Genomic DNA, 13785 nt, shown 5'->3' on the forward strand with positions numbered 1-13785 from the left:
TTTTAAAACCGTCTTTCCCCAGGGGTATTTTTCGAAGGCTTAATTTAGAGTCCCCAATTAACAGCCATTCCTGCACTCATGCTTTATCTTGGTCAGGGAAACATGGTGAGACTTGGCTGTTTCTTCCCTGGAAAGGGCTCCTAGTTCTGGGAATCCCTGGTTCAACTCACCCAGCTGAGTTGCAGGCTTGAGCCTCCACTGGAAGACCCAGGCCTGCTTCCTTCTGGCTGATTTCTCTTTTTTTGCCCTAATCAGAGAACCTTTCAGCTGACTCTCTGCTTTAATTATGGGGGAGATTTGATGGCAATTGTTAATGATTTAACTGAATCAAAGGCCTTGATGAAGTCAAATAAAAAATTGCCTCCTTCCCTCCGGAATGCTAATTGCAACCCCCTGGGCTGTGCACAATCTTTGCTGATTGCCGCAGGGAGAGGAACAGCAAAAAAGTCACAAACTCCTCCCAGAGTCTGACCCCCGCCCCTGAAGCCTGAATCAGACAGCCTCTAGTCTGCTTTGATGGCTAGCCACATGCAGGGGATGATAGATGGCTCTTTGCTCTCACAGTCTTTGGAGAAGGGTGAAGAGCCTTTTGATAATAGCCCCTGTAGCCAGGTTGGATCCTGCTTCAAGGAATGCATTTCCTGCCTCTGGGCCAGGATGAGCAACTGGTGGCCAAAGGGATGGCATTCCCCGCTCCCCCCCCCCCCCCGCCAAAGGATTCCCATTTCTCTGCCAGCAGGGCCTCCAATCCTCCCTTTTCCTCAGGTGCTCTTCTGGCAGAAATGTGTCTGTTCTCTTACTTTGCCTGTGGCAGCATGCAAGACACAGCATAGATGCATGGGAGGAAGCTGTTGCCATGCAAAGCGAGAGAACTGCAAAAGGTACTCTGTCTAAACTGGTGGGGCTGGATCCGGGGGGGGGGGGCAGAAGGGGAGCTCACCCTGGGATGGGAATGGTTTGGGAATTGGGGCCTGCTCATCCCTCAAGTCCATTCATCTGCAGAATATTTATTTAATCAAATCCTGAGGAGGAGGCTGCACTGAAGATAAAGAAAGGGCAGAGGTTGGATTTGTAAAGTCTGAAAAACTTAGTGAGCAGGGCTTTTTCCCTGGGGGGACTCACAGTGGGGTGTTTAAATGAGGTAGGGGAGTCAGATCCCCTGCTTTTGCTGCCTCTCTGCAAGGTGGAAAAGCAGCCCTGTGGTTTCCCTTCACTTAAATACCCCAGCAGGGTGTTTAAATGGGGGAGAGGAGTCAGATTCCCTCCTTTTGTCTCCTCTCTGCAAGGCAGAGAGGCAGCAAAAGCAGCCTCACAGCTTCCCATCCCCCATTTAAGCAGTTAAATGGGAGGGAGCCAGATCACCTTTGGTTCCTCCCATTTTTTGGTTTTGCCCCTACTCAAAAAATATGTAGATCCAGCCCTGTAAACTGGGGAGGAGAGGATTAACGAGCCTTGTGTGTTTTGTAGAGAGTCAATAGGCTGGTGGTAGATAGGGCTGCCAAGTTCCAACCAACTAAGGGCAACCCTGTGGTTTTTCAAGGCAAGAGTTGAACAGAGGTAGGTTGCCATTGCCTGTCTTTGTGTAGCAACCCTGGATGCCTTTGTGGTCTCCCATCCCAACACTAACCAGGGCTGACCCTGCTTAGCTTCTGAAATGGGACAAGGCTGGGTGGTCAATAGGCCAGCTCCTCCTGTTGATTGTATTGACTTGCTCTGTGTAATCCACCTAGAGTCCCAGTGAAAAAAGAGGACTATAAATTACATAAATAAAAACAAGGGTCTAGTTTAAAAAAAATGATTTACCAACCAAGACTCTCTAGCAGGGCTTTTTTTTTTTCTGGAAAAAGAGGTGTCGGAATTCTCAAGAGGAAAATGAAGGAGAAACACACAGCTGCCCCTTGTGAACTTTAAACATTTTTTGAGAACTTTGTTTCCACAGAGGGGTTTTGGAACTGTGTTACACCGCGTTCCCTCAGGGGATAAGCCCTGCTTGCTAGATTTTTTAATAAATCCAACCTCTGCTCTTTGTTTATCTTCAGTGTGGCCTCCTCATCTGAATTTGATTAAATAAATGTTCTGCAGATGCGTGGACCTGAGGAATGGACAGGCCCCGATTCCTAGACCATCTAATGGCAGTTCAAAACATTCATCCAAATTCAGCCTGTCCCATTTCCAGTTAGCCAGTGTGATGTAGTGGCCAGACTAGGATCTAGGAGGGCAGAGTTTCAATCCCCACTTTGACCAGGGAGCTCATTAAGTGACCTTGGGCTGGTCACACGCTCTTACAGTCTAACCAACCTCACAGGGTTGTTGTGAGGATAAAATGGAGGCGAGAACAATATAAGCTGCTTTGGGGAGAAAGACAAGGTATAAATGAATAAATAAATAATAACTGGTTGAATCTAGATTTGCTCTGGGGAAGGAAAACAGATATTCCACATCACTGTTTTGCCTGAGTTTTCCTTGAGACACTGTAGATAACATTCCAAAAAAATAACTCTGGGAGGGGAAATCAGAAAACTGACATTTGTATCTGCCTCTTGATATAACCCCATCTTCACCCAGGAGGGGATGCACACCCAGCATTCAAGAGCCTGAGCTCTGCACACAGCTAGGATTTTTCTTTTAATTGCTCTGTCCTGTAATGTTCTCTCTTCTGTGTCTTTCTAAAGCGGTTCCTCGAACCAGCGCCACACAGTGCAGCTCTGTGCCAGAGCCCCGCTATGGAAGGAGGATAGGCAGCGATTTCTCTGTGGGGGCTGTGATCCGGTTTGAGTGCAGTGCCGGTTACGCCCTCCAGGGGTCCCGCAGCATCGAGTGCCTCACCATGCCCGGAGCCCTTGCCCAGTGGAACTCTTCTGTGCCTACCTGTGTCGGTATGTACCTCTCAAGCCCAGGCCAGGGCTGCGGATTGCCGTATCTGAAACCATGCCTGGAACTAAGGGTGGTTGAGGGCTGGAGGCTGAGCTGGAACGTGTAACATGCAGCGCAGATTGTTCTGTTACCCAGACAAGGACACAAAGCCATTGTTAGTATTGGAAGGCGCACCAGGCTGGGTGAGGGTTGCATATCCATTGTCCCAGGTGACTGCTTGGAAGGCTGCTCAGACCCAAAGGTGCAGTGCAAGTTTCCTTTCATTATGTAGTTTCCCTGATACAGTCCCTGGAGGACTGGTTTGCCTCCCTGGGCATTTCCCTCACTTTTCCCTGCTGGGCTCCCTTCCTCCAGCTTCTGTATCCATCATCCATGCCAGGGTTCACAGGAAGGCACCTGTTAAGTAATGGGCCAGAATCTGGATCTGCCCCCTATGTTGTATTGCACTTTCTCTTCCCATCCACATTCCCCAGGAGAATCCCCTCCCTGCCCACTGCAACAGTAAAGGCTCTTCATCTGATGGAACCTGGCTAGGCAATCCAGCTGGCACTCAAAGCATAAAGATGCCAATGGCACAGTTAATCCAAATATCCAAGAATCCAAGACCGATAAGGTAGCCTAATCAGTTTAAAATGTAATTAAAAAACTACAAACTGTGGAGCAGCTAGATGAAGCTACTCATCCTTTGTCATCTTGTCCCACAGTTTATAACAATGCCCAACTGGAGCCTGGTCACACCCAGGCTATGGGCCTTTGGGGTGGCTTCTTGGTCTTGGGTAATTCCTCTGGAAAGGGCTTCTGCTGCTCTTTCCCTTGACCTCCTTTGGGGTTGCCTGGCTGCGTTCTTGGCATTTTACCTATATCTTTAAGAGGTATCAAGTCACTACCAACTCATGGTCAGCCCTTCATGGGGTTTTCGAGGAAAGCGGTGAGCAAAGAAAACAGCTTGCCTCTGCCTTTCTCTGCATAGCAACCCTAGGCTTCCTTGGGGATCTCCCATCCAATTACTAACCAGTGCCAACCCTGCTTAGTTTCTGAGGTCTAACAAGCTCTGCAAGTCTGGACTATTCAGGTTGCTATGTGCCTAACACATATTTGATCTCATCAAATCTAGGAAGCTAAGCAGGGTCAGCCCTGGTTAGTACTTGATGTCAAGCATACGGGTTCAATGATGAGTCGAAGTTGATACAAAGACTGCGTTTATTGATAGACCGATACTTTGGTAACAGGTTCTTGAGAGTAATGCTGAATACACATTGATACAATACTTTTAAGGCCTACTTCAAAGGGATTCCAAGGGATGGGGTTGCAGGGTAGCATTCACACATAAACTATCATAAATGTCTACATTCCCATAGCGTTATCAGGACCGTGTCCTTGCTTTCCCCAGATGTCTCTTACTCCCTTACAAGAATGTATGGGAAGGTGCTGATTACTTGGTTTCAGTTCTCACTACTTCTAATTATGAGCCATAAAGCAAGGCGGGGGGAAGGGAAAGAATAACAAGCTAGCAAAGTTGGATCCTCCATGATACTTCACAGACCAGGTTAGGCAGGACCCCTAAACAATCAATTATCAATGGAATTTCACCATGCTTGACACTTGGATAGGAGGCCAGCAGGGAGAAGTCCATGATTGCTAGGCAGAGCCTGCCAATGGCAAACAACCCCTCTTCATCGCTTGCCTTGAAAACTCTTACAGGGTTGCCATAAGTTTGCTACAAATGAATGGCAAAAAAAAGTCTTTGTGTATAAGGCTTAAGAGGGAAGACTTCAGCTGCTCCCAACTCTAGGCTCTGTAAACCACAGCAAGGAGTCACTCCAAAATGCACCCCAAATGACAGACCCATGGATACCTTCAAGCAGAATCTAGGGTACAAGCAGTAGAGGGCTGCTTGTACCCTAGTGTACTTATTTGGGTACACTATGGGATGTGAGTATACTGTAATTTCCTTGGGAGCACCAATAAGAAATACATAAATATGACATTGAATGCAGAATTCAGCTTCCTGGAAATATTAGCTTACTTTAAAAAAGAGAGGCAAGTTTCTAGCCCTTGTGAAATGCTTGAAGGTTTGGCCGAATAGGTTTTCTGTTGGTTGGGGATGGTATTTCAGAGCTCTCTGGCACTCTTTGCTCTTCCCCATGTGTGGCAGAAACAAAATGAATCACACAAGGTAAGAGCATTTGAGTAAGTTGATTTGTAGAATTTATTCAGGCTGACTTACTGGTGTTTTCAAAGATTGAATATCAGGTGAAACACTTCCCCATTGCCTAGGCATCCGGGCTAAAGCATCCTTGCCCAGATTCATTTTCATGTAGTCCACTAGACAAGGTCCAAATGCACATTCTTTCACAGAGTGGATGGGCAGTGTCCACGCAAGCCCTTGAAAGCAAATGTTCTTGGCCCTCTCTGCATTGCTTTCTATAAGATGTACATCTAACACTCTCCTTAACAAAATGGGTGTAACCAGGGGTCATTTTGTAGAAAAATAAGGGTGGAGCTCATCCAGGGATTGTTATGCAGCTGCACCTATTATTCAGTGGACAAGGTGGGGAGGAGGAAGGGGAACCCTCAGAAAGGTTCAGGAGCTGTGCTTCTGGGAGCTCTCGCTGAATCTGAGTCCTGGGTGTAACCATGTGCAACTGGAGCCAAATTGGGGCAAGACTCTTAGCATCCAGTCGTCAGTGCTGGAGTTGCTCATACAGTGTGGTCAAGCAGGAAACATCAGGCCTGTTGCCGGGGCAACAGAGATGCATCCTCTGTGCCCACCCCCCCAAAAGTGTCAGGAGATCAGCAGCTGTAAACTGTCCCCAGAAATGTGCACAGGAGCCAGAGACAGAGGTTTGATGCAAATATTTACAGTGAAGATCAAAGCTTAGTGCTGCACAGGGTTACACAGTATTAACAAGAGCCTCCTTTTTTCCCCACAAGAGGGTATGTTGGAGAGGGAAGGGAAAGTAATTCTAAGCAGTGTATGCAGAAACGCTTTCAACAGAGGGGCAGTAAGGCTTTTACAGTGCATACAGTTGACATGTCAGTGTCTCTCGCTTATTCATTCCAGTGCCCTGTGGTGGAAATTTAACTGAGCGGAAAGGCACCATCTTGTCTCCTGGATTCCCTGAACCCTATTTAAACAGCCTCAACTGCGTGTGGAAAATAACTGTCCCCGAAGGAGCCGGGATACAGGTAAAAGTTTTGAGTGGGTGGGTGGAAGGGTACACCTTTTCTCCCAGAAAATTTATTTATATCCCAGTTCAACTACACTTGGAATTCTTTATTTTGACATTCTTGTCTGTTGTCCTGCTTTAGACTGTCTTCTTCCTTGATTTATTGTTGTGTATCCTTATTTCCTTCATTTATCTGTACCCCGCAAGAGGCTAGAACCTCTGACCCCTCCCTCTTCACCCTTTTTGTGTAACAAACTCATCCACTATCCAGCCCCTTACAAAGAGAATACCTTAAAAGATCTGTTACAGGAATCATACCAAATCCCTTCTCCTGCTCTCCTCACTCCAATAATTTCCCTTATAAATCAGTTTTAAAAATGTCTGCCTTCCGATACATATCTGAAGAAGATAACCCTCACAAAAGCTCATGCTGGAATAAAAGGTGTAGTTTTCCAGGTGCCCCTGAACTTCCTGTCTGTTGTCCCACCTCCATCCTGAGAGCACTTCACCCCTTTGGGTAGGGCAGATTGCATGACAAAGAGGGGGGCAAAACATTCCTGTGGTTTGCGATTTTCCTAACATCCAGGATATGATCCAAATAATACCCTTTATGAGAAGTAACCAAATGATACTTACCAGTGTGCAAATGTTTAAGTTCTCCAGATCTCTTATTCAGACTAGATGTTATAAAAACGAAATATCATTATCAAGGACAGAATGAGTAGGCACATTGATGAACACGGGTTATTGAGGAAGACTCAGCATGGGTTCTGCAAGGGAAAATCTTGCCTCACTAACCTGTTACATTTCTTTGAGGGGGTGAACAAACATGTGGACAAAGGCGACCCGATAGATGTTGTTTACCTTGACTTCCAGAAAGCTTTTGATAAAGTTCCTCATCAAAGGCTCCTTAGAAAACTTGAGAGTCATGGAGTAAAAGGACAGGTCCTCTTGTGGATCAAAAACTGGCTTAGTAATAGGAAGCAGAGAGTCAGTATAAATGGGCAGTCTTCGCAGTGGAGGACGGTAAGCAGTGGGGTGCCGCAGGGCTCGGTACTGGGTCCCATGCTCTTTGTTCATAAATGATTTAGAGTTGGGAGTGAGCAGTGAAGTGGCCAAGTTTGCGGATGACACTAAATTGTTCAGGGTGGTGAGAACCAGAGAGGATTGTGAGGAACTCCAAAGGGATCTGTTGAGGCTGGGTGAGTGGGCGTCAACGTGGCAGATGCGGTTCATTGTGGCCAAGTGCAAAGTAATGCACATTGGGGCCAAGAATCCCAGCTACAAATACAAGTTGATGGGGTGTGAACTGGCAGAGACTGACCAAGAGAGAGATCTTGGGGTCGTGGTAGATAACTCACTGAAAATGTCAAGACAGTGTGCGTCTGCAATAAAAAAGGCCAACGCCATGCTGGGAATTATTAGGAAGGGAATTGAAAACAAATCAGCCAGTATCATAATGTCCCTGTATAAATCGATGGTGCGGTCTCATTTGGAGTACTGTGTGCAGTTCTGGTCGCTGCACCTCAAAAAGGATATTATAGCATTGGAGAAAGTCCAGAGAAGGGCAACTAGAATGATTAAAGGGCTGGAGCACTTTCCCTATGAAGAAAGGTTGAAACGCTTGGGACTCTTTAGCTTGGAGAAACGTCGACTGCGGGGTGACATGATAGAGGTTTACAAGATAATGCATGGGATGGAGAAAGTAGAGAAAGAAGTACTTTTCTCCCTTTCTCACAATACAAGAACTCGTGGGCATTCGATGAAATTGCTGAGCAGAAAGGTTAAAACGGATAAAAGGAAGTACTTCTTCACCCAAAGGGTGATTAACATGTGGAATTCACTGCCACAGGAGGTGGTGGCGGCCACAAGTATAGCCACCTTCAAGAGGGGTTTAGATAAAAATATGGAGCAGAGGTCCATCAGTGGCTATTAGCCACAGTGTATGTGTGTATATAAAATTTTTTGCCACTGTGTGACACAGAGTGTTGGACTTGATGGGCCGTTGGCCTGATCCAACATGGCTTCTCTTATGTTCTTATGAAATAAATAAAATAAAAACTAGGAGAAGAAAGATGCTAGAACAGGATGTAAAGGCCTGGCATAGTCTGTGTTGTGCTTAGATGTTAGATGCAGAGTTGATGCAGGTTATCCAATGGCACCCAGCCTGGTTCTCCCCACCAAAGATACCATGTTTGGAGTGTTTCACATTTTTTTGGCTATAGTTATCCTGGGCCAAGCTCTAATCTGCTGGTAGTGGATAGTATTTTCCCAGCACTGGGGTGGGTGGTTTATCCTTCTGTGGCCACACAGTTTTGTGAATTCAAAAGCTCACCTACCTACCTACCTACCTCTTCCGCCCCCTCCTGCTTTTCAGTGTTATTAGCCATAGGATTGCCAAGTCAGACTCAGGAAATATCTGGGCTGGGGACTTTGGGAGTGGGGTAGAACAAGGAGACTTTTGGGTGGACGCAGGAGCAAGGTTGTGACAAGCACAATTGAACTCTGAAGGGAGTTCTGGCCATCACATTTAAAGGGACTGCACACCTTTCAAATGCCTTCCCTTCATTGGAAATAATGGAGGGTAGGAGCATCTTCTTTTGGGGCTTATAGAATTGTACCCCCTGATTCAATATTTTTGAAACTTGGGGGGGGGGGGGGGGTTAGGAGAGGCATCAGGTGCCGTGCTAAAAATTTGGTTCCCCAGATATCTGTGGATCGATTCTCAATTATAACCTATGAGGACCAGTCTTTATAGGGTATAATAGAGTGCCCAGAGGACATTCAATTCCTCGTCCACACTTTCTGATAACCCCGAAGCAGGGGATCCCCTGCTCCCAACTGGGAATGGACAACCCTAATTAGTCATCTAATAGAAGAAAAATGGGCAGCCCACACAATTTGGTGAACTGTTCCCCAGCCAGAGTTCTTCAAGTCACTTGCTGGAGCCATAGCTAAAGTTTGAACTGGAGCCCTGGTGAAGGCACAAGGGCTTGGTGGGAAAGTGCCATTGTCAGAAGATACAACTCTGTAGGTGAGACAAGGGGAGTTTATTCGAAAGTTGGCCAATCCAGAGGCTTCATGCTGCCTACCAATTCCAGGGGTCAATGTTGAACAATATTCTTTCCTTCCTGTGGCTGAGGGTGGGGCATGTATGGGCTTGAGCACACACAGTCCAAGGTGACTCAGTCCAAGGTGACTCAGCAAGTTCAGGCCAAATTCAAAAGGATCAGGAAGCCTTGAATTTTCCCAGTCTGGGGCAATTTCACTTCTGCCCTAGTTGATAATGGATCTACTTTTGCAGGCAGGCAAAGAGGAGAGAAACAATTAGAATCAGCTTCTTGCAGCTTCCAAATGAGCAACTGCCAAGTTTTTCCTTGGGTGCTAAAGCTAATTAACAGATTCATTTTGTTACACGGGTTTTGTTGTTCTTTCATAAATAGTTAATTCCGCCCTGGATTTCTTCTGACTTATTTGCATGGTTGTTGATAATTTCTCCAGGCATGACAAAGGGGAGCAAGGGTGGGGGGAGAACCACACTTTAGAGGAACAAGACTGTTAAACTGTTGAGGTGTTGCTGCAAAGCGCTTGGTGCTTGCAATCCGAAAAAGCGATAATTCATTCATTTACAGAGGGGAAGTGCCACTCCGCTATTAAGTCGCTTTGTCCCTGCTTTTGTTTAGAGTGTGCTTTCTAAGTGAGAACCTCGGTGATGCAAAGCTGTTAACAGATTTCTAACACTTGCACAATGAGGTTACAAAAAGGTGAAGAAATAATGAAAACATTCAGAAAACTGAAACTCCCCCCCACCCCCCACCCAGCCTCTCCAACCCATAATTGTCAGGCTATGCTTTAGTGGACTCAAAAGTTCCCTGGATGTTTATTGGGGGTTTCTTGATGGGATCCTAAGAAAAGAGAGAGACCTCTCCTGAGAGACGCAACTGATGCACTCCCCGCCACCTGCAACACACAGCCACAGGTTTGGGAAGGAACCATAACTCAGTGGTACATCAGATTTGCACACAAAAGGTTCCAACCAAGTTCACTGTCCAGCAACGCCAGTGAAAAAGACCAAGTAGCAAGTGATGCACACTAACACGGGCGGCCCAGGCTAGCCTGATCTCATCAGATCTCAGAAGCTAAGCAGGGTTTGGCCAGGTTAGTTTTTGGATGGGAGACCTCCAAGGAAGTCCAGGGCTCCTACCCAAAGGCAGGTAATGAATTACCACCACTTTTCATCTCTTGCCTTTTAACCCCTGTGGGGTCACCATAAGTTGATTGTGGCTTGACAGCACCAATGGTAGGTGATGCAAATGACCTCCACTTAAGACCCTGAGGAGCCACTGTTCACCAGAGCAGACAAGACTGACCTTGGTAGACTGACTTGGTAGACTGATTCAGTAGCAGACAGCTTCATATGTTCACAGGATGGTTGATGCTCTAGCCATCATCCTGCTTGAATGGAGCATGTGCCCTAAAATATGCCCCAGAATCCTCTGCTACACGAACAAGACTTCCTCACTAGACAAGAGCAAGTTAAGTGTTGCCCAGAATTCTTATTTTTAAAAGTAGCAGTCAGATGTGCTTAGGAAACTTACTGTTGCTGTTGCTGTTTATGGTTGATTGTTGATTTCATGGTCATCTGCCTTTGTAGCTCTTCCTGAATAACAGGGCATATCATAAATAAGCAAACCTAGAAAAAAATAGGAGAACCTATCAAGCTTCAGACATTCTTTCCATTGCTCCTGCCCTGCCCTCAACTCTGCCCTGCCCTCAATTTCTGAAGATCAATTTTCATGAGATGGAGTGCACAGGGGAGAGGGGAGAGGAACCATGGAACCAACTTGTAAGCAGGTTCAAAGTAACACATAACTTATGTGACATTCTTAGTTCCCATATGTGCAGTTCCCACTCTGGATTGTGACCACAAGACCTATGCTAATGGAGTTTTAGCCTTCCCTATCCTGAACAGAAATGGTGTAGAGGAGCAGAACCATAGGACACTAGTGGGTCAAATAGTTCCTCCTCTGGACCCTTTCAGTTCAGGATAGAAGCATGTTGGCTGGAGTGGGGGAGACTTAAGTTCCTTCTGCACATGCATCATGGTTGGGGAGGGGCCATAGCTCAATGGTAGAACATCTGATTGGCATACAGAAGCTCCTGGATTAAATCCTTACCATCTTCTGTTAAATGGATCAAGTAGGAGGTGGTGCTAAAGACCTCCTGTTGGAGAACCTGGAGAGCTGCTGCCATTCTGAGAAGACAATCCTGATGCTGATGGACCAGTGTCTGGTTAGGGTTGCCAAGTCCAATTCAAGAAATATCTGGGGCTTTGGGGGTGGAACCAGGAGACATTGGGGTGGCGTCAGGAGCAAGGTTGTGACAAGCATAGTTGAACTCCAAAGGCACTCATCAGATTAGGAAATTAACCATACCCAACGGACATTGTTGTAAGCGATAGCATTTAAATTGGATTAATAATTCTAGAAAACTCGTAGAAGCATTAGTGAAACATGGACTGAGTATTGCCGTGTCGCGTTCATCTCCTGTGCCTGGCTGTACAGAGGATAAAATTCTTGGAGTGTGGTTCTCTGTGTAAGACTTCTTGAAGTACAATTAGAATATGTGAGGAGCAGCGCTCTGTGTTTGAAAACTCTACCACTTGAATCCCTGTCTACACCCCATGATTTATACTATCTGGACATTAATGTGTTTTTAGGTGATTGTGGGTGTGGACTCTTGTTCCTTTATATCTTTTTATATTTTTTTGATTGACTCATTGAAATTTTGATGATTTATTTATTGACTGAGTGCTACAAGTGATACTTAAGGTGTAATAATTTTGAAGCTGGTTTGTGTGGAGATTCTTGGTAACCTTTATTCCCTGCCCCACCTGGAGATTGGCAACCCGAGGTCTGATTGAGTATAAGGCAGTTTTATTTGCATGTCTCCTGATCCAGAAGGAGAACTGTGTGCATGGGAATTGAAGACAACATGAAAATCATGTGCAACTTTGAAACTGTCCAAAAGTTGGATCCCTCATTCCCCCAGCCTGCAAATTCTGTTTCATGGGAATCAGCCCTGACAGTTCTCGCCATATATGTGGAGACTGGGTTGGTGATCAAGATGGAGTGGAGGTCTGGATTGGGGTTCATCAGTTGTCCAGCCATGTAGGAACCCACTCACTCCATTTTGTTTCATAGGTCAAGGTTAAACAATGACAAATCAGAGAAGACGATGGGAACGAAAGTGTTCTTTGCGGCGGTGTCAGGACGATGAGGATTTTATGTAATCAGCACAGTAGCGGACGCTTCTAATATGAATTATTCATTCCAGAGACAGCTCTTTCCTGGGCAAATTAATTTATATCCCTGACAGTAAATATATGCTGGTCTCCCCTGAATCCCGCACATCGTCCTAGAATTAGAATTTCTGAATGTTTATGCCTTTCCAAAAAGAAGAAGCTCGGGGGTGGATATCGAGAGGGGGAGAACAAAAGCAACTCTCTGGCTCTCTAATATCGTAAATCTTCACTATGGGATAATTATGCAGGGACTCACACGGCCAGCGTGATCAGGGGAAGCCCCACGGGGTCATTAGCATTTCAGCGAGACGGACTCTGAAGGTTTGAGTCTCTTCTTTTTTTTCCTTTAGAGTCCCTACAAAGTTAAATTAAGCAGGAAAACAAGTTATAATGCCATCGATAATGGTTTATGATCTTTTCTGCCAACACACACCTTTTTTTCCTGTGTTGCATTCAGCAGAGGAGAAGACGGGCACAGCTACAGATGAGTTTGTGGTCTCATGGGTGAAAAATGGATAGGAATTCACGAAGGCCCTGTTTTCCGGGTGTTCGTAACAGAATAAAGGAGGCTTAGAGGTGTTAGAGTGTCGTGCTAGGACCTGAGGCAAACAGGTTCCAATCCCCCAGGCAGCCATGGAAGTCTACCAGGTGACCTTGGGCCTATCACAAGCTCTCAGCCTAACTTACCCTCACAGCATTGTGGTGAGATTGCGGAGGAGAGCAGGAATGATGTGAAAAGCCACTCGGGGTCCCCCATCAGGGAGAAAAGCAGGATCTACTTCAGGGGTGTCAAGCTCATTTGTTATGAGGGCCAACTCTGACATAAATGAGACCTTGTCAAGCTGGACCATGTGTATCATAAAATGTAATGCCAGGTAGCAAAAATATAAACTTTATAAAGGACACAAACACAATTAAATATTCTTTTAAAACTTAAAACATGCTTAAAAGATTAGCAATCTTGCAATATTTTGTTTATTTAACATTCTCTGATCATTGATACCTCTTGCTCTGAATTATTGCTTTGAAATCTGGATTACAATGTCTGTGCTGTAGCAATCTTGAGTATGCTGTTCAGGTATATATATGTAGGTTGCAAACCGACTTTTGATCTACTGTCGTTCATTACAGAAATCTCATGGTCAATGCTTTGAGCCTAAACCCAGAGGAAAATATGAAATGGCTGGGCATTGGGAGCTTTTATACATAAGTTGCTTCATGTGCTGGCCAGCCAGTGGAGAAAATAGAGGCTTTGCTCTGTAGCTTGATTGAGCAGGCCTGGCAAAGCAAGCTGTGATGCAGGAGGGAGAATGAAGCAGACAACAGTGAGTTGCTCGTGGGCTTCATAGGAGCTCTCTGACCCAGCCCATGGGCGACATGTTTGTCATTCCTGATCTACATAAATAAAATAAGCAGCAAATCTTGCTCCCAGATCTC

At 45.7% G+C, this 13785-nt stretch overlaps 1 protein-coding gene across 2 annotated transcripts in view; it reads left to right on the top strand.

Moving 5' to 3' along the window:
- Positions 1-13785, top strand: part of CSMD2 (CUB and Sushi multiple domains 2) — an 831733-nt gene that overhangs the window by 687837 nt on the left and 130111 nt on the right. For both annotated transcript variants that reach the window (XM_060257873.1, XM_060257874.1), the window contains 2 exons: positions 2673-2876; positions 5939-6063. In XM_060257873.1, the coding sequence (XP_060113856.1) occupies positions 2673-2876; positions 5939-6063 (329 nt within the window). The remainder of the gene's footprint in view (positions 1-2672; positions 2877-5938; positions 6064-13785) is intronic.

This window comes from Heteronotia binoei, chromosome 17, assembly GCF_032191835.1.
Source record: "Heteronotia binoei isolate CCM8104 ecotype False Entrance Well chromosome 17, APGP_CSIRO_Hbin_v1, whole genome shotgun sequence".
Taxonomy (NCBI): Eukaryota; Metazoa; Chordata; class Lepidosauria; order Squamata; family Gekkonidae; genus Heteronotia; species Heteronotia binoei.